A 21,820-nucleotide genomic window follows, 5' to 3' on the forward strand; every position below is an offset into this window, starting at 1 on the left:
TGGCCAAGGCTCCTGCATAGAGTGCATTTCCGTAGTCCAACCTGCTGCTGACGAGGGCCTGGGTGACCGTTCTTCTCGTCGCGGTGGGGATCCACTTGTAGATCCTGCAGAGCATGCAGAGGGTATTGAAGCAGGAGGAGGAGATGGCGGTGACCTGCTTAGTCATGGAGAGGGTGGAGTCGAGGATGACCCTTAGGTTGCGTGGGTGGTCGGTCAGTATTGGTTTTGTTCCCAGTGCGGTCTGCCACCAGGAGTCGTCCCAGGCCGAAGGGGTTGATCCGAGGATGAGGACCTCCGTCTTGTCCGAGTTCAGCTTCAACCAGCTGTTCCTCATCCATTCGGCGACGGCCTCCATTCCTTCGTGTAGGTTGGTTTTGGCAGTGTGGGGGTCTTTGGTGAGCGAGAGGATCAGCTGGGTGTCATTGGCGTAGGAGATAATGTTGGGGTCAGCGTTGGGCTGAGGAATGAACCCTGGGGTACACCGCAGATGATCTCGGTGGCTTCTGAGCGGAATGGGGAAGGAGTACGCTCTGTGTTCTGCTGGAGAGGAAGGAGGTTGTCCAGTCCAGGGCTTTCTCTTCGATTCCGGCGTTGTGGAGGCTTGTTCGTATTGTGCGGTGGCAGACCGTGTCAAAAGCGGCTGACAGGTCCAGCAGGATGAGGGATGCTGTTTCTCCATTATCCAGCAGTCTTTTAGCTAAGTTTTCCAGCAGCATATCTGTTGTTCAGCATGGCTGAAAGTCACTGAAAGCTCAGAATCGCAGGATGTTGAGCCGACGCCGAGTTTCTTTGATCCCATGTTGAGTTTATTGTCCTGCCCCTCCTAACACAAGTAGTCTGTGCTGGCTGCATCATACTACTTTTTCAGGGACTTTCAGCCATGCTGAACAGCAGATGTGTGGAGAGATAACATGGGTAAAAGATGTTCACTTTGACAAGGCCAATAGCTTGTGTATTGCCGATATCTATGGGGCTTTGCCAATGCTTTTTCGGTGTTGATGGGGTTTGGCTGAACAAATGTGGTGATAGTGACAAAACAGTGGAGGAGATTTTTAGCGAAGCGAGTATGTGGTGTAATGGCTTGAGCTGCCTACAGGGTATCCGACTATTTTTGTCAGCTGAACATTTTGTGATTCTGGACAAATAACTTATGTTCCCCCCTGTATATGACAATGAATGCGTAATTGTGTAAGGTAACTGGTGATCACTTAAAGCACAACAATATCATTGGCTTGTGGTTGCGCTATAGGCAAGATGTATAGCGGCAAGAGCTCTCCAATACCATGGAACCGTGCAAAAAACAATAAACGATTGTTGTTCAAGTTTTAACAACTTTTAAAGAAATGCAATCATTTATGTATACATGCATGCATTTTAGAGGTATGTGTGTATGTGTACATGGAGACTATGGGAAGACTGAGGTCAAAACGAGTGCTCCAATACCATCGGATTGTACAAACAAAAAAAGCAGCAGTGATGAAGGAGCTGGTGGGGAATGGTCAAGCAGGGAAGTAGGAGGGGATGAGAGATGGGCAAGCAACGACGGGAGAATGTGAGAGGTAAAAAAAAACCTTAACTGAAGCTGGATTGGTGTCAAAAATAAATCTGTCATTGTGGAATCTAAATGGTGAGCACTTAAGGGGCTTAAATACCATCAGCTTGTGTTCCAGATATTGCAAGACGGAGGATGGAATACGCACCCCAATACCATCGGATTGTGCAAAAAATAAATACATAAGTGCTGTTCCTGTTTAAAACGATTTAATAAATGCATTTGTTTATGTGCAAGTGCAAGCATTTTAGTGGTATGTCTGTATGTTTACAAGGAAAACGGCCTGAAAACACAAGTATTCCTATGGAGTGTTAAAAACAAAGAAAAAAATAGCTCCGCAAACCGGGAGCAGTGTAAGGAGACATATACTTGGTCGATGAGCTATCGGAGGGCTAAACACAAGAAGAGGGCATGATGCATGCATGCCATGATGAATGGCATTAAACAAAATGAGAGCGACGCTGAAGTTTATCAATGGTAGGACATAGGCAGCTTGTAAGCCCACAGATAAAACCCAACACGTCTCTTCAGGACAGAACATGGGCTGTCTAGCCAAGACCAAAAAAACAATAGATTTCACACATGCGAAACCTATTGTTTTTACGAGGAGATTAAGTGATTTATCCGTAATCACAAAATGTGGAACTGAGGCTGAGGCTAGGGAGATGATATTGCGTTTCAGAAGAGAAGCCAGAGCTGCCGACTATGTAGCTAGAAAACCAGGTTATTGCATCCTTGAGTTTGAGCAAATCACTTATTTCCGCCAAGCCAACAAAAGTGAATGTGTCATGGTGTAAAATAACTGGTGCTAATGTAAAGCGCTCCAAAACCTTCGGATGCTGTTGGTGCTATATTAAACTGCACAAGAAAAAGTTTCTGGAGTTAATGTATAGAATGCTAATATCTTTAGGTTGTGTTGACGCTATATAATACTGCACAAAGTAGTAACAAATATTAATGAAGAGCGCTACATGACCTTAAAGTGGTGTTGGCACTACACAAAATAGCACCAAAAAAATTAGAAAATCAGATTTGGGGGAGGAGGGAATTTCTGAAACGGAGTTCTGCGGGGCAAGCAGAGACAGGCTAGGAGGTGGACCGGCAACCAAAAGCAAATGCAGGCTACCCTGGAGTGATTACGTGACATGGCCATAATCACAAAATTTGTAACTTAGGCCGAGGCTGCCGAGATGATGTGGAATCCGCTTGGGAGAGGATGTGGCACAAGGGCATAAGGGACACAGCTGCCAACTATGGAGCTGGGAAACTGGGTCTGGGTTTTGGCATCAGCTTAATATCCTTGATTCTGGGAAAATCACTTAATCTCCCCATGCTTTCAAAATGAATGTGTCCTTGTGTAAACAAACTGGTGCTAATGTAAAGTGCTCCAATACTTTCGGGTGGTGTTGGCGCTACATAAAACTGCTAAAAAACAAGTAACCAGTGCCAATTTAAAGTGTTCCTCTACCTTCAGTGGTATTGGCACTAAATAAAACTGCAATAAAAAAACAGAAAGAATCACAGTGTAAGGCTGGTTTCCTGTACCTAACAAGAGGAATAAATCACATCTGTTACCTCAAGAAAAGGATTACTTTTGCAACAGACACTGTTGGGCAGGAAGACCTTGATGGCATAAAGACTCAGCCTGGCTCCTTTGAAGAGAATTGTAGTTAAGCAACAATGGCACATGGAAATACTTCACTGGTGGATTTGGGAATAAAATGAAAGTGTCCCGATGAGAGACATTTGAAGAAATAGATCCTCACCCTCTGAAAGGAGAAGCAACAAGTTGAAACATAAACAGTTCAATCATTTTGCACAGGAAAAACTATGCAATTACAGAAGAACACACAGATTAGATTAGATTAGATTAGATGTGGACTTATAGAGAGCGAATTGCTGCCCGGAGGCGTCCAAGCGCTAAGAATAACCAGAAACCCACCAGAGAGCTGAAAGGAGGTTTAGCAGAAGTTAATGGGGTAGGTTGAAAAGGAAGGTCTTTAGCTGTTTACGAAACGCAGAAAGATTGGGGTTGGCGCTGAGGTGCAGTGGCAGGGTGTTCCAGGTCCTGGAGGCATTGTGGGCAAACGACCTGCCACCAGATCTGGTCCTCTTTATTCTAGGGGCCACTGCTAGAAAGGTCTGACTGGAGCGAAGGCTTCTGCTGGGAGTGTAGTGGGTGACTAGGTCACGGGTAATCCTAGGGCCTGTGTCCCAGAAGGCCTGATGGGCTATACACATTGCCTTAAAAAGAACTCTGTGGCGCACCGGTAACCAGTGAAGGCTAACCAGCCCGGCCCTCACTGATTGTCTGCGAGGGAGCTCAAGCAGTATGCGGGCTGCGCAGTTCTGCACTGTCTGGAGCCTGCGCTGGGTGTACTCTGGGGCTCCGAGATAGAGCACATTGTTAAAATCAAGGCGTGACTGTATTAACCCCTGTATAGCCACCTGTTTGGCTTCCATGGGAAGGAGGGGGAAGATTTTCTTTAACATCCTCATGATGCCAAAACAGGTGGCTGAAAGTTTTGTGGCCTGAACGTTGAAAGACAGGGATCTGTCCAACCAAACTCCGAGGCTCTTGATATTGTCTTTGGGGGTTGGAGGGAGACCCAGACACGAGGGCCACAGAGAGGCAGGGAGGCAGAGCTCTGGGGGGCCTAGGAGCATCAGCTCCTAGGCCCCCACACAGGTACTTTAGAAGCTCTGACAAGCAAGTTTGCGCGTGGGAAGATTTATCTCATTGGCTCTGGAGTGCCCAGGAGTCACCCACCAATTAGCTGGTGTCAGTTGTAAATATGGCATCCAAAAGCAACATCCTTGGAACACTTTCTGGACTTGGAAAAGATCATAAGAGGCCTCTGCCTGCGGTCTGTGACATGGGAGGAACTCTAAAGAACTGGACCTGTTCCCTCTTGAACCCAGGACAATGAGTTGGAGTTCAGGGGTTGGTTTGTTGAATTTCTGTGTGACTACAGGAGTACAACAAGCTTTTCTCCTGAAAAGGGCAGCTGACCAATAGCAATTAGATCTGTAATGGACTTTGTTGTCTGCCTCTGCTTTACATTCTGAGATTCTGTAAGTGCCTTCCCCTGATATGCTGGTGGCTATGCATGTGTACTCCTGTGGCTGTTAGGTACCAGAAGAAAATGTGGAAAGTTTTGAAAAACGTGCCCTCCAGCACTCCCAAGCTCCATCAGACTCACCAGAAAAAGTATCCAACCAGAAATTCCATAGAATCGGATTGAATTTCAACTTCATCCTACTCAAAGCTTCCAACACCTCAAACAAACAACTAGGTCCTATTCTGCAAGAGGGACCAAATTGCGTCACAAATCTGGCCTTCAGTTCTATGGTGGCAGCTACAGTTTTTGTAGTGGAACTCTCATGGGGATTTTTCTTCTCAATAGTGACGAAGTCCACTGCTGCTTTGGTACTTGAATAAGTTTCAATACTTTTCTTCACGAAAGTGATACAATCACTTTATGAAGTGGGACGTAAAACTTTTTTAAACTATTTGACTTCTAAAGTTTTCACTGGGACCAGTTCACTTGGGGTCAGATTTGTCAAAATGTCACACAACACAGCAAGACAAGTTGCTTCTCTGCCCTGTGTGACAGAGAGAAAGCAGGAATGCACCATATTTGCTAAGATATGATGCTTTCCTGCTCTTTCCCTGTGCTTGTGCAGTGAGAGATGCCTAGTGCCAATGCAGGCACCCTTGCAAGGGTACCTCCATTACAGGTAAGATTGTTTTTGTCCAGGAAGGAGAAAAATAATCCTAAGAGGCATTTTTTGCTTTTTATGTGTGCAGCAGAATACAGCACATGCAAAGACGAGAAAATAATGTGAAGAAAGAGATATTTCTCCTCATTACACCTGTTAGAAAGGCAAACCATTTTGATGCAATGCCAGGATTACTGACCTTTGTAAATTTTGATTGCCTCAGAATTGATGGGTGGATGCATGGGAATGCCCATGCTCACTCATGGAATGCCTTCTCAATGTAGAGTAGGGCAAGGCAGCTGTTTACGTTTTACCTTCTGTTACTCTAGGTCTACTAAGCCATGCTAAGCAATGCAGGTGGCTTTGCATGGCTAATTAAATCTAATTTAAGTGCCTGCATCTCCTTGCATGATGAAAGAGCAATGCAAGCCCTTAAGAAATCTGCCCCTGGGTGTATACAATCAGGGCTCCACCATGGTCTACCTCAAATCACATTTTGGTCTTGGCCTACCTGTTATAAGAATGGTGCTTTGGGATGGGACATTCATGCCTGGCACCAGCTAGTTGGTGGGTGACTACTAGGCACTCCCTAGCCATTGAGATAAATTTTCATATGATCAAACAGACACACATTTTCAGAAGTTTCTGTTTACCCTACTGCAAAAATTCCACAGTGCTACTCATTCTCACAATCCAAGATGGGGATCTCTATCTGTGCGGAGTCTATGTGCCCTCTAGATGTGTGGCCAGAGTAATTAGCAGTCTCCTCCTCGGTGGTCACTCAAAACTGATTTTGGGGGGAAGCTTTCCTCCTTCCGGGTTTGGTACCAACCTGATATTTGGAACAATGGTTGGGGCCTTACTTGCGTACCCTTGTATTTGCTTGTGAAAGATAGACCCCTTTGAAGTTCATTAAGTTCCAGGGCCCACCCCATCAGTTCCCCACTCCCAGGCCATTGTCCCTGCTCAGGTAGCAGTTTTCACACATCTGTCACACCTCATTGAGGCCTAGACCAATTTGGACAGTTGCCAGAGAGGTAATGCAAATTAGCATTTAGCAGCTGAAGCCAGGGTGAAGGCAAGTTCTAAAAGTTACATCTCCCATATATTTAATACAAATCTGACTTCACTGTTATAATGGATTTTAATCAAATATTAAAATAATATTTTTATTGATGTCTGTAGCTGGTAGAGGTCTAAAGTTATGAATTAAAGAGTATAGTCTATACTTTTACATCTCATAGGTGCCATATAGGGCCTGACCAGTGACAATGTGATTTTGGGCCTATTCAGTGGGAGGGAGTGCAATTTCTTATATCACACATGTTTCACTTTTAAATATTGTGCACCCTACTTCATAGTCATCAGGGTGTGCTTAGGGGTGACTTATGTATTATTTAAAATCAGGTTTTCTTACCTGTCTAAATGGTGTTTTGGACATGTCTGTACAGAATTGTTCAAGCTGCTGCTGCAGGCTAGACAGGGTGGGCCTGAAGTCATGTATTCACAGACACTGTAGTATATGGCACAATAGATGCAGCAGTCCACAGGTGCACACAAAAGGTTATGGGAGAATGTGTGAAAAACTTTTAACCACTGGCAATTGCTCATGGTAGCATATAAACCCATCATTCTTTTCCCCACTATGCCCCACTATTAGACATACCTATATGCAGTTTAGCATTGACTCTGCTCCAGTAGGCACAGTCTAGCCAGAACTACCAAACCAGTTCCTCAATGAACAGAAAGATACGCAACCCAAGACTGGTTCACCCTGATTGGGGCTCTTCAGTGGAGTGTAGCTTAATTTTAGTGGCACACTGAGTAAGGGACTCACAATGAGCATTTCCATGGCCACTTAGGGAGTTACAGTAAACACACAAAAAGTGATAGGAGGATCTTACAATACTTCTAACCACTGGCAATCGCTTGGGGTAGCAATAAAACCCATCACTCTTTTGCACACCATGCCACCTCAGATTACACCCAGCTATATGGAAATAAGTTGACCCTGAACTGCCAAGCCAGGTCCTCCCTGAAACAAAACACAAGTGACCCAAGACTGTGTTTTCGCTGAATGGGGATCTTCAGTCGAGTGCAACTTGGATCAAGTGACACAGTAAGCAGGGACCCACGTCTGGGCATACCCTTGGCCACTCGGGGCATTACATTAAGCACACAAAAGGTGATGGGAGGACGCTTGCATTATGCTAAACCATTGTCAGTTGCTCAGGGTAACATTCCAACCCATTGTTCTTTTGCCCACCTTGCCACCGCAGATTAATCCCATCTATATTTAAATCAATCTTGACCCTGCTCCAACAGGAATAGATCAGCCCAAACTGCCAGCTAGGTCCTCTCTGAACCAGAAGAGTATCTGCAGCATTGCAAACCTGACCACAAAATTAACAATTTCCCCTATGAACAGGGATAAAATTCTTAGGGATTTATTATGTTCTAAGGAAATAATCCTCACCATTGGAGGTTTGCTTCTGCTTAACAAAAAGAAAAGCTGAATGTGTCATACAAACATGATGGTCTGCCTGAAATTAAATTTCTGAAGAAAGTGCTTCCAGAATGTTGGCTAATGTACTTTCATTATAAAAAACTGCAAGAGCAATGGAGAATTACAGATGGTGCAGATGGGTTTCACGCAGTCTGGGAGGAGGCCCAGCAACTGCTACACTGGCAGGTAGCTGTACTGCCAGCTGGGGTCCAAAATGATTCATTTAATCTTATAGGATAGTTATTGTATTTCTTAATTATTGAATGTGCATTATATCTGCCTGCTAAACTAAATAACATGTCTCACAGTATTGACGTGAAGGTGAAATATCGCTTGATTTAAATTGTCCAGCAGGAAATGGGAACATATGTGAAAGATTGTCCCCCACTGTATAATTTTTGAAAAAAATATATTTGTTGATGTACGCCTTATTTATGGAAATCGCCTAGAGAATTAAAAAAGGCATGACTGTCATTCGATTGGTTGTTCTTTTCGAAGTGGAGGTGCTAACATTCTGACTCATTACACATCTCTACTAGCTGTGGGACAGAGGAGGCACTGGCTATTGTCGAGGGGTGTCTAACAGCGAATTTTTGTTATGAATTTAGGAACGGTGTTTCAAAGGAGTTGTGAAATGGCTTTTTTTTACCAAAATATGCGTAGTTTTTTGCTATTTTTATGTTTTCTGTGTACCTCCTTAGATTTCTGATTTATAAAGGCTGTGAACTAACATTTCTTTGCAGACTTTACCAATTAAAAAATCAAAGCATACACACTATCGCAGTTCATTTTTTTTTTCATTACACTTTATTCGGTTTCAAAAAATAAAACCATAAAAGTTACATTTTATCAGGAATACACACAAGTTTAAAAGAGGGCGGCACAGGTCAGGTTACATAAATCCATGGGGCCATTACACAGGGAATTTCATAGAAATATGGAAAATCACAATATAATATTAAAAACAATTCATAATAGTACAGTTACGTCCGAATCGAATAAAAGTTCAGACTTTTCCTGTATCTTAGGGAACATTTTAAAAAGCCTACAATCATCGGAATACATTCAGGTTTTAGCAATTGCAGGTAAAACAAAGCTGGACGTGCCTGTGAAAAGATTAGTTTCCTTAAAAGAGATTTTAAAAACAGTCTGCGGGCGGCCTCATAAAAATCACAAATAAGGACAAAGTGTAACAGGCCCTGTGGAGGCAGATTGTCGCAGCCACAGGGTGCTAACACCTGTCCTTTGTGGCTCCCCCTAGGTACTGCCAGTAAAAGGTGAAAATAATCCAGTCTGAACCTTACTAACAAAAATCTTTCGTGCATTGACAGAGGCCATGAGAGATAATCCTCCATTCCGGGAGAGGTTCTGAGCATTAGATGTTTGCGAACTACGATTTTCAAAAGTTCCTGCTCCTCGCACTTAACCTGCTTGCGCACTAGATAGGATTCCCTCACAAGGGCCACGTCTGCCTTTGTTATGCACTCTGGGGTTAGAATAAGGTCCTAACGTCCCAGCTCACTAAAATACTTCATTAAGTATTTAAACCATGGTATTACAGACATATGGTCCAAATTCAGCAGTTCCCTGTATATTTTGTGTGTGAGAACGAGATCCTTATTTAGCCAACTTTTCAGCCAGTAGAGCAGGGGGCGCAAACCCAGAGTATCACTAACATATTGGGTGCCAGTTTCTTCATGAACAGAAAAATTTGGCGCCCCTTGAGGGACCCCCAGCAGTTGTTTTAAGAAGGTGTTTTCAGTCACCTGGATCCCTTCCACTCTGGTGTACCCCCACAGCTCGCTCCCATAAGTGGCTGTAGATACACTCCTGGCTTGATAAATTTTCAGCATTGCGGCCACTGGACGATTACCCATCTTGCCTGCAAAGCTGAGAATTGCAGCATTGCTCCTAGACACCTCCCCCTCTTCTTCTTAGTCAAGGGGTCCCAGTTCAAGCATTCGTCCAAGAGGACACCCAAGTACAATGGGTAGAGGTAGTTGGCACTCTCGTTCCATTTACCACTAGGGAATATTGTCGCTTAGATCGAGGCCCTACCTGCATAATGAACGATTTTGCATTATTTATGGCCAGATCTCTTTCTGCCATAAACCCCCGAAATGTGTTAAGCAGGATTTGCAGGCTTTTTGGGGTGCGTGCCAGGAGAACCGCGCCATCTGCGTATAGCAAGACGGGCAGTCCCCTGTCACCCACATACGGAAAATCAACCCCAGTTTCCTGCAGAGTCCGGTCCAGATCGTTTATATAAAGGTTAAAAAGAAAGGGGGCTAGGATACAACCCAGGTGTACACTCCTTTCTATATTAAAATCCTGTGGGACCCTTAGGTCTTGCGAGTACCTAATGTTTGCCCTGGTCTCTCTGTGGAGATCTCTCAGGAAATCCACCAGATTAGGTTCAACCCCCATGGTCTCCATGGACCCCCACAGCCCCTCCCGATTAACACAGTCGAAGGCTGAGGATAGGTCCATGAATGCCATGTAGATTGTTCCCTGGCGGGCAATGGTATATTTTCCCAGTATAAGGTAGAGATTGACGCATTGTGCCACGGTAGATCTTTCCGGGTGGAACCCATATTGCACTTCAGATATAATGTTATTTTCTTCCGCCCATGCGCTCAGTCTGTTCAACACTACTCCCCCTACGACTTTCACAACGGAATCAATAAGGGAGATAGGTCTATAGTTTGTTGTGCAATTCCGATCTCCCTTTTTAAATACTGGGACTATTGTAGAGGATCCCCAGGATTCAGGGCATCCAGCCTTTACTGCTGCATTCAGCACTGCCACCAAGACTGGCACCCACAAAGATAGGTTGGATTTAAAAAGTTCAGGTGGAGCACCGTCAGGGCCTGGAGCCTTTTACAGGTAAGGTTGTTGATACTGTTTTCCACCTCTTGTGCTGTAAATATAATCTCGTTCCCACGCTGTAAATTTAACTGCAGCGCGGGGACAGACGTTGTGCATTTAAAAATAGTACTAAAGTGAGCCACCCATTCCTCCTCTGTTATATTTGTACCCAGGTCCTCGGATTTATTATTGATTAACGGGCTGTTAATAATATTCCGAAATCTAGAGCTGCTAGATAAACTCAGGCTGCTCTGTTACTCGTTTTATGGACTGTAACCCCTGAAGCCCCTGTGTTTTGTGAGTGTAAACGGTCTTCCCGCCCCATGGCAGACACCCTCGGAGTATCAGTATCAGTAGTAGCTAGTGTAACATCTACGGCAGTACCTCCAAGATTGATTGAAGATTGTATGTTATTGTGTTGTGCGGCTATTATCTGCTCGATGTTGTGTAGCTTCGTGTATATTGGACCTAGTTTCTCCTCTAGGATGCTGTTCAGGGTACACTTACAGGCTTCTATTAATGGCAAATCCAACATTGTCTGATCTACCCTATCTATAATGCTGGTGACATTGCTTTTACGCTTTTTGGCTTGGATACCCATCTCGTTGCCCTTCCTCTTATTACTGCCAACAGGGCATCACACCCCCCCTTTATGGTGTGATGAGAAGGGCAGGAAAATGGCCTTAGAGTTACTGCCAGTGTTAACAGCGGAACTGGTGCCCCCCTCCTGGGATGCCACCGTTAATTGAGTAGATTGAACAACCCCTGTTTGTTGAGTAGAATGACAGTGGGCCTTAGGGGAATTGATGTAACACCCAACGCTCGTTCTACACCCAGGGAGAGGACCCCCAGGCTTAGAGTATCTTTCTCTGAAACTTGTAGGTGGGTGGAATATTCAGGATCCCCTAGGTCGGGAGTAAAGTGGGCTAACTCGCCCTCTTTGGTCGGCTCTATACTTGCTGAAGGAGATCTTGATAGCTGTCTGTTAACCAGCTCGATCTCTCTATCTATGGTGGTAGCTGCCCTGGACAAGTATGCATCCAATGTATTCACTGATGTTTTACAAATCCCGGTGGTTCCTCTCTATTTGCTTGTGTATTGCATTTCCCCATTACGCAGCGAGAGTAATGTTATTATATAAAATGAAAACCCCTTTTAGCGCAACCAAATTAACTTGTCAATCAATTAAACAGTACTTAGGTATTATGCGACGTTAACGCGCCTCAGATGTTATTCAAGTTCAAATGAGTAAATCCATAATCACTGACCCGTGATTGTAAATGGTCCCTCTTGCAATTGTTCAGGGGGATTGGCCCAGCCCGGCCTCGTCTGGCCTCGTCTGGTCATAGACAGCCCGCCCTTTGCCCGGGCTTCTCCCAGGATGCTCCCGCGCGCGGGGCGAGAGGCATTCTCTTCTCTTAAGGCACCTCCGGGCGCGTCGATGGCGTCACTGCGGCACCTAGGTCTGGGGCAGCTGGGAGTTGCAGTCTTTCCCTGCTGCAGCCGTTTCCCTCACGGCGCGATGTTCAGCGTGAGGAGGAAGATGCCGTTTCCCTCACGGCGTTTGTGGCAAGGTAAAATTGGAGCCGTTTCCCTCACGGCGTGCTGCGGTGCTGCTGTCCGCTATACTGTGCCCCCCGAGAGCGTCGGCACTCCCTTCTCTTAAGGCGCCTCCGGGCGCGTCGATGGCGTCACTGCGGCGCCTGGGGCAGCTGGGAGTTGCAGTCTTTCCCTGCTGCAGCCGTTTCCCTCACGGCGCGATGTTCAGCGTGAGGAGGAAGATGCCGTTTCCCTCACGGCGTTTGTGGCAGGGTAAAATTGGAGCCGTTTCCCTCACGGCCTGCTGTGGTGCTGCTGTCCGCTATACTGTGCCGTTCATTATGTTGGTGTGCCCTTCAAAATACTTTTGCCTCTTTCACATTGATGAAGGAAATGTCCCAGAATATTTTGGTTAATTATTTATAAAAATACAAATTGACATGGTGGTACATTCACAAGTAAATGGCACAATGGGAAATTTTGCAGCACTACTCTGCGTCATTAAAAAAAACACAGGGATGCGTCATATTCACAAGAATACAACACACTCATGTTTTCCCTTGCACTGGCACTAACAATAGCTGCCCAGTGTCAAAACAGACATTTGCGCCATTGTGCAAGGGTGCCCGCATTGCAGGGAATCATCCCTGCAAAGCAGGCCCTCTTCATCATGTTGCATGGTGCAAGGGTGTGTCTGTTGCAAGGAATGATTGTTTATGTGCAGGAAGGGACAACTCCCTGCACACAAATAATCTTTTAAGCCAATTTTCTCTTTCTTTGTGTGATGCAGAATGTAGCACACATAGAGAGAGCAAACACGAGGAGAAATAAAAGTATTTCTCCTTGTTGCGTCAATTTAACGCCAATCTAACGCCAATCTAACGTCTACCTTTGCAAGGCCTTTGTTTTGGCAGCAGCCTCATTCTTGTAAATCATGGGCAGCATCAAAAAGCAATTAATGTTTTGGAGGGATGCCCACAGCAACACCTATTGCAAGCCCCTCTCACGCAGAACTCTGCGCTTTGTAAATATGGTGCAGGGCATTGTGTCACAGGATCGCTGAAAAAAGTGACATACCGGTGGCACAATCCCCTGGGAAAATATGTCCCTCAGTCTTTTACCTTTGGGATCCACACCACCCACATACGGCCTGCCTAGCGAAGGCTGTGTTAACTGCAAGTTAGATTGCCTCACCAGTAAATTAGAGATACAGGGAGGCAGAGAGCAACCACCACATATTGAGCCGCTATGTTGGAAATCCACACTGCTAACAGAGACAGCACTGCAATCCAAACATGCTTACCCTGCATGAACTCTCTAATAACCGCCTATCTACTCTCCATCTTCCAGCTATGAGAATAACTGAAAGCATTTATTTTCTAGTATTCTCGGCTCCCTCTCCTAGGCCCATCATTCTTGGCCATTATTGATACCACACATATGCCCTTTAGTACTGAGCCACTCTGACTGACATATATATGCACTACATTTACAAAAGCCCACAAAAATGCTATTTGATTTCTGTAAATGTATGAAGAATGTATTTGGTTTATTCTCTGTCACGAATTGTGCTGTGTAGACCTCCCACAGCGCCTAATAGCTAGATGTTTACTGTTTAACATAATTTGCATTTGACTAGTGTAATTTCACTCTAAGCAGTAACTTGGCACAATACAACACGTTTATTATTACCCAATGTAATGGTATTCATTTTTTTGGAACTCGGGAAGGAGAAAGGCTAAGCGAACCCAGTAGGATTCTAAACTGTGTTCAGGGGTTCAAACAGAGACACCTGCAAAGGATGCTTTGGTTCACTGAGCTCTGAAACCCATTATACCCTTGGCTTAAACATGTCCTAAATAAAATAAAGTACCTTTAGATATTCGTCCTTTAGTTGTTCTATGCACTTCCTATAGATTATGCAAGAATATTGACTTTGCAGACCAGTGTTTAATTTGTCGATTCCTTATAAATATTCCTCTTTTGTCTGATATAAGCAGATATCGACGAGTGCAGAAATGGGGACGGTATTGCCTGTGGCGAGCACGCAAAATGTGAAAACACTGTTGGAGGCTATAATTGCTCTTGCAAGGCAGGGTATCAGCCAAACACAGGAAGATTGCAATTTAAGACAAATGATGGCACCTATTGTCAAGGTTAGTGTTCTAAAGTTAAACTGAATGTGTAATTACTTTTGTACTATGGACATGTGAACTTCGAAATGTAAACATTATAAACACAACTGTAAACCTATTTTATAAGGAGTTTAATGAGATGTTTTCATGTTGAAAAGTAGTAACTCTCGAGACTATATGTAGATAATATATACTTCATGTTAAAGTAGAGGACTTGAAAACAATCCTAATACATTCCGAATATATTCCATCTTCATCATCCACCTTATTTTATTTTTTAACAGAAACTCCAAATGCAAAATGTCACCTTGATGCCACCTGTTTATCTGAAAATATTAATAACACTCTAACAAAAGTAAGTATTATTGTTAAAACTTGAATGTCATTATGTTATCTTTGCAACACAAAAAGATGATGGACGGAATGCTGAACACTATCAAACATTCACCCCCAATCACAGATCTGGGCTTAAATCCATAGGGGCAGATTTATGATGGGAATGCGCCACGTTTGCGTCACGCAACTGCGGCGTAAACGTGGCGCATCCCTACGACCCATTTACAACGTGACGCATCTAGGCAGATGCGTCACGTTGTAAAGCCCTGCGCCTCTTGTGGGAGTTCCGGCGCAGGGTGGGCGTTCCGGGGCAGGTGCGCCTCGCAAAAGTGGCTGAGTGAAATCTATAAGATTTCACTCAGTCACTTTCAGGCCAATGCTGCGTCAAAACCCTGCGCCTGCTTGAAGCAGGCGTAGGTCTTGACGCAGCATTGTATAGATGGGGGACCCCCGAGCCTTGTTGGAGCTGCGTCACGCTTGCGACGCAACTCCAGCAATGCGCCACCTTTACGGCACAGATGCGTCACGCATCTGTGCCGTTTTTGCCCCATGGTGCGCAGAATTGTAAATGTGGCGCACCATGGGTGGCGGAGCAGCGGCGCAAAATAACTGGCGCATCCCTGGGGATGCGCCAGTTATCATAAATCTGCCCCATAGTTTTTTGCGCAATAGGCCATTCCAGTTTAGACACAGCGATACACAAATCATTCATGACCCTGCTTCTCATGGGAACAGTCCAACCCGAACCGCCAGGCCAGGTCCTCCCTGGACCGGAACACAAGCATCAGCCAGGTTAGCTTGAATCCAATGGCATGGCAAGAATGGGACTCACACCTGTGCATACCCATCCCACTCAGGGCAAAAAAATGCAACACACGAAGTTGATGGATGAAATGCTGAAAATTGTCAAACTTTCACCCCAGTCACAGATCTGGCCCTAAATCGATTTTTTGGCTGATGAGGGGTGATACCTTGAAAACGCCATTCCAGCTTCACTGATGAGGGGTGATATGCTGAAACCAGTCCCAGTATGTTTGTTTGCGGTCCAGGAGGGACATGGCCTGGCATTTCCAGCTTGACTGTTTCCATGGGGAGCAGGGTCAAGACTGATTTGCATATGACTGCGTCCAGTCTGTGGTGGCATGGTATGCAGAAGAACATGGAGTTAATCCAAATCTCTTGACTGGGGGTGAGTGTCAAAAGTTTCAACACTGTCCATTATCTTGTTGTGTTTATTATGTTATCTTTGCCTGTTTGGAATAACATCTGTGTGCAAAAATGTGTTTAGGCTGATTAGACTGAAAAGCACTTGTGGCCTAATATACAAATGTGGGATCATTGTTTTTGCCCACTACTTGGTGAACCCATCTTCGTTTTGCACTTCTTAGACATACAAAACAGTCACAGAGTATATGAACATTCTGTGCAATTTTAAGAGTTCTGCCTCATTATTATTAACAAGATAGGGGCAGATTTACAAGTCCCTATGCGCCACTTTTGCTTCACTTTCCCATTTTCAAGAGTGACACAAAAGTGTTCTGATTTGTGCATCTTACCGAATGCTTTTGATGAAGAGATGTGGATTTGTAATGGGCAGCTGACATTAATTCCTGCATTCATATAGTACAAATCCCAGTCCCTGTCCTTTGAAGGGGCTGCGACCAGAAAAAGAAGCTGCATGCAGTGTGACATTGGGGGACGGATACAGCAGTTTCCTGGACCACACCTAGCTCCTCCGCAAGATGCCTCAAGGGTCATTTTCGAAGTGAAAGATGTCCATTAATGTGTTTACTCTGTAGAGCTATACATCATGCTTTGACATGACAGCATCTGATCAATGGTTGGTGGCCACAAGCTGTAATTCGGCTAAGTGGCATCCTGGATGGAGGAAGGAAGGGGATGCCCCGCTCACACCTTCTTAACCTTTTTAATAGCAATTAAGTCTCTAGATATACTTTTAAAGTATGAAAACGTTTAAACTGGTAAGTACTTTTTGTATATTGTGATTTTGGCATGTGTTGTCACAATGTCTGTGATGTTGCAAAGTTCAAGCTTTACAAGGCAAAATTCTTTGTACCTCACGCCCATAGCTTTTTATAAGATCAAGGAATGCATCATAGATCTGTCATACTTAAAGTGTGAGGTTTCACGTGCATGAAACTGTATATTAAAATGATTTTGATCACGAAATTGCATGAACGTATTCAAATGTAAGTCTATTTTTTTGTGTTTTTTTTGTTTTACAATATCTTTATTGGTGTTTTCTGATTTTATCATTTCTTATATCTCATTACTTTACAGGCTATTTAAAAATAATATTCAGGCATGTATGATACAAATAAAGAATAGCATTGTGCATTTCAACAATGTGATACAATAGTTAAGATATTAACCACAACTACATATACATGTTTCACTGAAATATATTTGCTCTTGGATCTCTGTGTGCTATTGCTTATATGCAGTGTTGCATCATGGTTCTTAATCTGTATTCAAGGCCATCTACATCTTGTTATAACACATCGGGTTGGGACCAGACTAACAGTGTCTGGCATTCATGGTCTAAACGCATATAAACAGTCATATGACATAATCATTGCAACAATGCAGTAAGGAAGAAAACACTGAAAAGTGCTAATACGATATATTTTTCCTAATTTGCAAGAAAAACTAAAGAACATAATATAAAAAACTGCCATCGAAAAGATACAGATAAAATCAACATAGCATAACTGGGTATGAAGATACATAATCGGTATTTTACAACTTGGTGGCTCGCCTAGATGGGGTTGGTAACAAAAAGCACTCCTACGCCAGGGATTGGGCCGCGTCCGGGTGATCTCCCACAATGGACTAGGAAACACACGGGCTGCCAACACTATGTGCTCCTAAGTGTAACCGCCCCCTCCATCCTAGCTTAGAATCTCTAGTGTATTTACTGCAGATCAACAGGCTGGGTATCATCGCTCCCCTATGTACCGCTGTGTTTGAGGGCAGTGAGTATTGTATCCCAATATTGCGCTATAGGATATTTGCAGAGCCCCTCTGTTTCCTCTTTATGTAATGCTGTACTTTCTGCCTGCGCCCATATTGTAAGTGAACGTTTCCAGCTAATTACCTCTGGGGGATGTGCGTGCTTCCACCTCTTAGTAATTAAACGCTTTGCGGTTATCAGCCCCAGATCCCAGAATCACGATGTCACTCTGTTTTTTTTGGGATCTGGCATAAAGCCCTAGTATGCAAACTTCCCATGTAGGCGGCAGGGATGAGTCAGTACATAAGGCAAGGGTTGTGACCACCTCTTGCCAATAAAGTTGAAGGGAAGCACAGGACCATAGCATGTGAAGTAGTTCTGCATTGAGCTGCTGACAGTGTGGGCATGTAGAAGTGGTGATGTTAAAATATCTGTTTATCTTGTCGGGTGAAAGATATGCTTTCTGTATGATATACGTTTGTATAAGCTTGAATGTAGAGCTCCTCGGTACACACCTAGAGCCAGCTAAGAGAGCCTCCCATTCCTTATCAGTCCAAGGCTGGCCTCTATCTGCCTCCCAATGGACCCAGAGCTGCTGCATCAGCTTCAAAGTATGCATAAGTAGTGCCTCCACTAACCAGTGTACTATTTGTGATCCTGCCCCCATTGCATGTACATATTGTAGGAGTAAATGCATCGGTGGTTCAATTGTGAGGTCTCCCCAGACAGGTGACAGGGCTCTCAGAAGAGAGGTATGTAAGAGGAATTGGCCTGCCGGCCAGTCAGTATCTTCTGCTAATGCCTCAAACGTCAGTAGTGTGCCATCTCTGTAAAGATCGCCCAAGGTGTCTAGTCCTGCAGTATGCCAAGCAGTTAGAACTTTACCAGAAGTGCCCAGCCTCCCCCTCGGCATCCCTAGCAATGGTAAAATCAGAGCATATGGAAGTGTCATTCAAGTGAGATACAAACACCTCCTATAACACCTATGCGTCAGTCCCAAGTGCAATTGGGGTGGTCGCAAGAGTCTGGCAGCAGGATGCAACAGATGACACATCTGGGATAGGGTCCAAGGTCGTTTTAAGGCCGCTGTGTCTTCCAGACATCTGCCATCTAGCCACCTCGCCACCCATTGGAGCTGGGCAGCTATGTAATACAGCTCCATATTGGGAACAAGGCAACTTGTGGCCTATCTTTATTCCATATTAAGTCTCGAGAAAGACGTTCCAATTCTCTAAAGATTCTAATTGGGACATAGAGCGTGAGATTCGAAAAATAGTACAATAATTTGGGAAGAACAATCATCTTGAATAGGGTAATGCAACTCATGACATTTAGGGGTCGATTCCGATTCGGTAAAAAAAACGTCCGTACGATTTGTATCCGGAGCCCTCTCCGTACGAATCATACCCCTCTGTCCGAGTCGCATAGTACGTTCCGTATTCCGTGAATCCCTCAGAATCATCGCGATCCGTACGTATTGCAAGGCTGAAACCGTGAACCGTACGACTCGTACACATGCCGTACGACTCGAACAAATGCCGTACGATCCGACGAGTACGATCCGGACCGGGGTATGAGGACGCGATTCATACGGAAAAGCACACAAACACATACACACCGTACGGTCCGTACCCCCCATGATCGCAGGGGTACGCACTGTACCCCTGCAATCATCATGGGGTACATGGGGTACGGCTCGTACACCCATCGTACATGGGGTACGGCTCGTACACCCATCGTACATTGGGTACGGCTCGTACACCCATCGTACATGGGGTACGGCTCGTACACCCATCGTACATGGGGTACGGCTCGTACACCCCATGATCGCAGGGGTACGGTGAGTACCCCTGCGATCATGGGGGGTACGCACCGTACCCGGGGGGGCCGTTCCGTACCTGTTTCGGCGCAAACTCTGCTTTTACGGCTGTTTTCAGCTACCGTAGAAAAAGGGTCGTACGGTGCATACCCGACATGTATCGTACTTGCTGGGTCGTAAAAACCAGCCGCGAACCGTACAGATGTTGCGTACAGCGGGTTCCGAGGGAGAATCGTACGGAGATTAGAGTCGTAGGGTCTCTGTACGACTCGTACGGAGTACGGCTCCTGGTATGAATCGTACTTCGTCGTACGTACGGGGGACGTTGCAGGGTACGATTTGTATGGGAAAATTGCTCCGAACGGCTATTCGGACCGGTTTTTCCAGAATCGGAATCGGCCCCTCAGTGGGAGTGATTTCCAAAATTGCATTTGGGCCCTAACAGCCGAGATTGCTCTTATCAAATTGCCCTCCAGTAAGTCGTCAGACATCCAGTATATGAAGACACCAAAATAGCAGAAGATAGTAGGGTACCATGGGAGGAGCAAGCCATTAAGGAGCACATTCTTTTCAGCCGTATCCGCACTAAATGGATAAATCCCTGATTTAGCCTAGTTAACCCGAAGGCTCGATATCTCTTCAAAGGCTTTGAGAGTCTCTGCAATGGATTTCGGGATGGCAGTGACATTGAGAAGATATACCAGCAGATCGTCTGCATATAGGGAAATGCCATGCAGCCTATCCCCCAACTGTATACCCCATGTCTCGCCATCACCCCTGAGTAACATCGCTAATGGCTCCATAGCTAGAGAAAACAACAACGGGACAAGAGGCAGCCCTGGTGGGTCCCTCGTCGCACTCTAATGGGGTCTGAAAGTAACCTACTGGTACGAACCCGAACAGTGGGTCGCTGATATAATAGTCGAACCATGTTCAGGTAGTGATCACCCAGTTCATAATTGTTTAAAACTGCTGCCAAATAGGGCCAAAATCAAAGGCCTTCTCCAGATCCAGAACCAAGCAACCTGATCAGGGCCAGCTATGCAATGAATACTTCCGCACCAGGAAGAACCTGCGGTTATTAAGGGAAGTGCCCAGGGCAGGAACAAAAACGGTCTGGTCAGGGTGTACCAGTGTTTTCAATAAGGGTGAAAGACCCCTAGCAAGCAGTGATGCAAAAATCTTATAATCCGTGTTAAGAAGCGCCAGCGGGTGATATGAACCCAGAGATTCAGGGTTTTTGTCAGGCTTAAGGAGGGACACCAGCAAGGCCTCGTTTTGTGTGTCGGCGAGGGTGGGGTCATCAAGCGCGGTCTCGTACACTTTTGGCAGCTTTGGCACTAAGATATGTGTGTATGCCTTATAAAATTCAGTCGGCAGGCCATCTGGTCCTGGCGACTTCCCATTGGACAACAAAATTATACAGTCCCGAACTTCCTCCGAAAGAATAGGGGCATTTAGCTCCTCTCTTTGGGTGCGCGTTGGCTGTGGCAAATTCAAATCCTCCAGGTAAAGCTGTAGCTCCATCGGTGCAGCCTGTGCCGGCAATTCATACAGGTCTCGGTAATGTGCTACAAACTCACCATATATATCTTGTTGTGTGTATGCTATTCCCCCGTTTGACATCCGCACTGTTGCAATAGGAGCTGAAGACTCATCTTGGTGGATGAGCCACGTGAGTAATTTGCCTGCTTTGTCACCCATGTGGTGTGTCCATGCCGAATGGGTGGCGTAATTAAGACACCACAGCCGCTCCAACAACCTTGCATGCTCCTCCCTGTGGTGGTCTAGCTGTCTTTGGGACCCATCAGTGGCTGCCTGTTCACTAGTCGCCAACCTCCTTTCTAAAGTGGTGAGTTCCCTTTCGTTGCGTGCACTGCATCACCAAATGCGATGCAGTGTGCGCAACCAAATTAGTTTTATTTATTTATATGTTTACTTACCTGTTAAACTCCGAAATCCATACATTTCTTTCCCCCACCCTGCCCCTCCCCCTCCCCACGTCACCACCCTGCAGAAACTTCTACTACCGACAGCGGCTGGCTGCGCCCGCATACCCTCCTGCGCCCCAAACAATGCCCTCTAACGACCACCTTGAGAGTGTCCCATTCCACAAATGGAGATGAGGCTGTGCTGCATTCTCCTCAAAATATTGTGCTATAGTGGTTGCTAATAAGTACCGGAAGGGCGCATCAAGGAGAACATCCGGCTGGAGGTGCCACACTGGGATCAGCGGTGTCTCGGCCTCCCACTGTAACTTCATCACATGCGAATTACGATCGGAATGTGTTCGTCCCATATAGGAAGACCTGGGGGTACACGGTAGGAGATCATTCGACACCATAAAACGGCCTTCAAATGTAAGTCT

At 45.3% G+C, this 21,820-nt stretch overlaps 1 protein-coding gene across 1 annotated transcript in view; it reads left to right on the top strand.

The window, feature by feature from the left end:
* ADGRL4 (adhesion G protein-coupled receptor L4) overlaps positions 1-21,820 on the top strand; it is a 654,086-nt gene that overhangs the window by 292,256 nt on the left and 340,010 nt on the right. Inside the window, exons 4-5 of the mRNA XM_078644908.1 lie at positions 14,189-14,344; positions 14,608-14,678. Coding sequence (XP_078501034.1) covers positions 14,189-14,344; positions 14,608-14,678 — 227 coding nt within the window. The remainder of the gene's footprint in view (positions 1-14,188; positions 14,345-14,607; positions 14,679-21,820) is intronic.

Source organism: Lissotriton helveticus, chromosome 1_1, assembly GCF_964261635.1.
Source record: "Lissotriton helveticus chromosome 1_1, aLisHel1.1, whole genome shotgun sequence".
Classification (NCBI taxonomy): domain Eukaryota; kingdom Metazoa; phylum Chordata; class Amphibia; order Caudata; family Salamandridae; genus Lissotriton; species Lissotriton helveticus.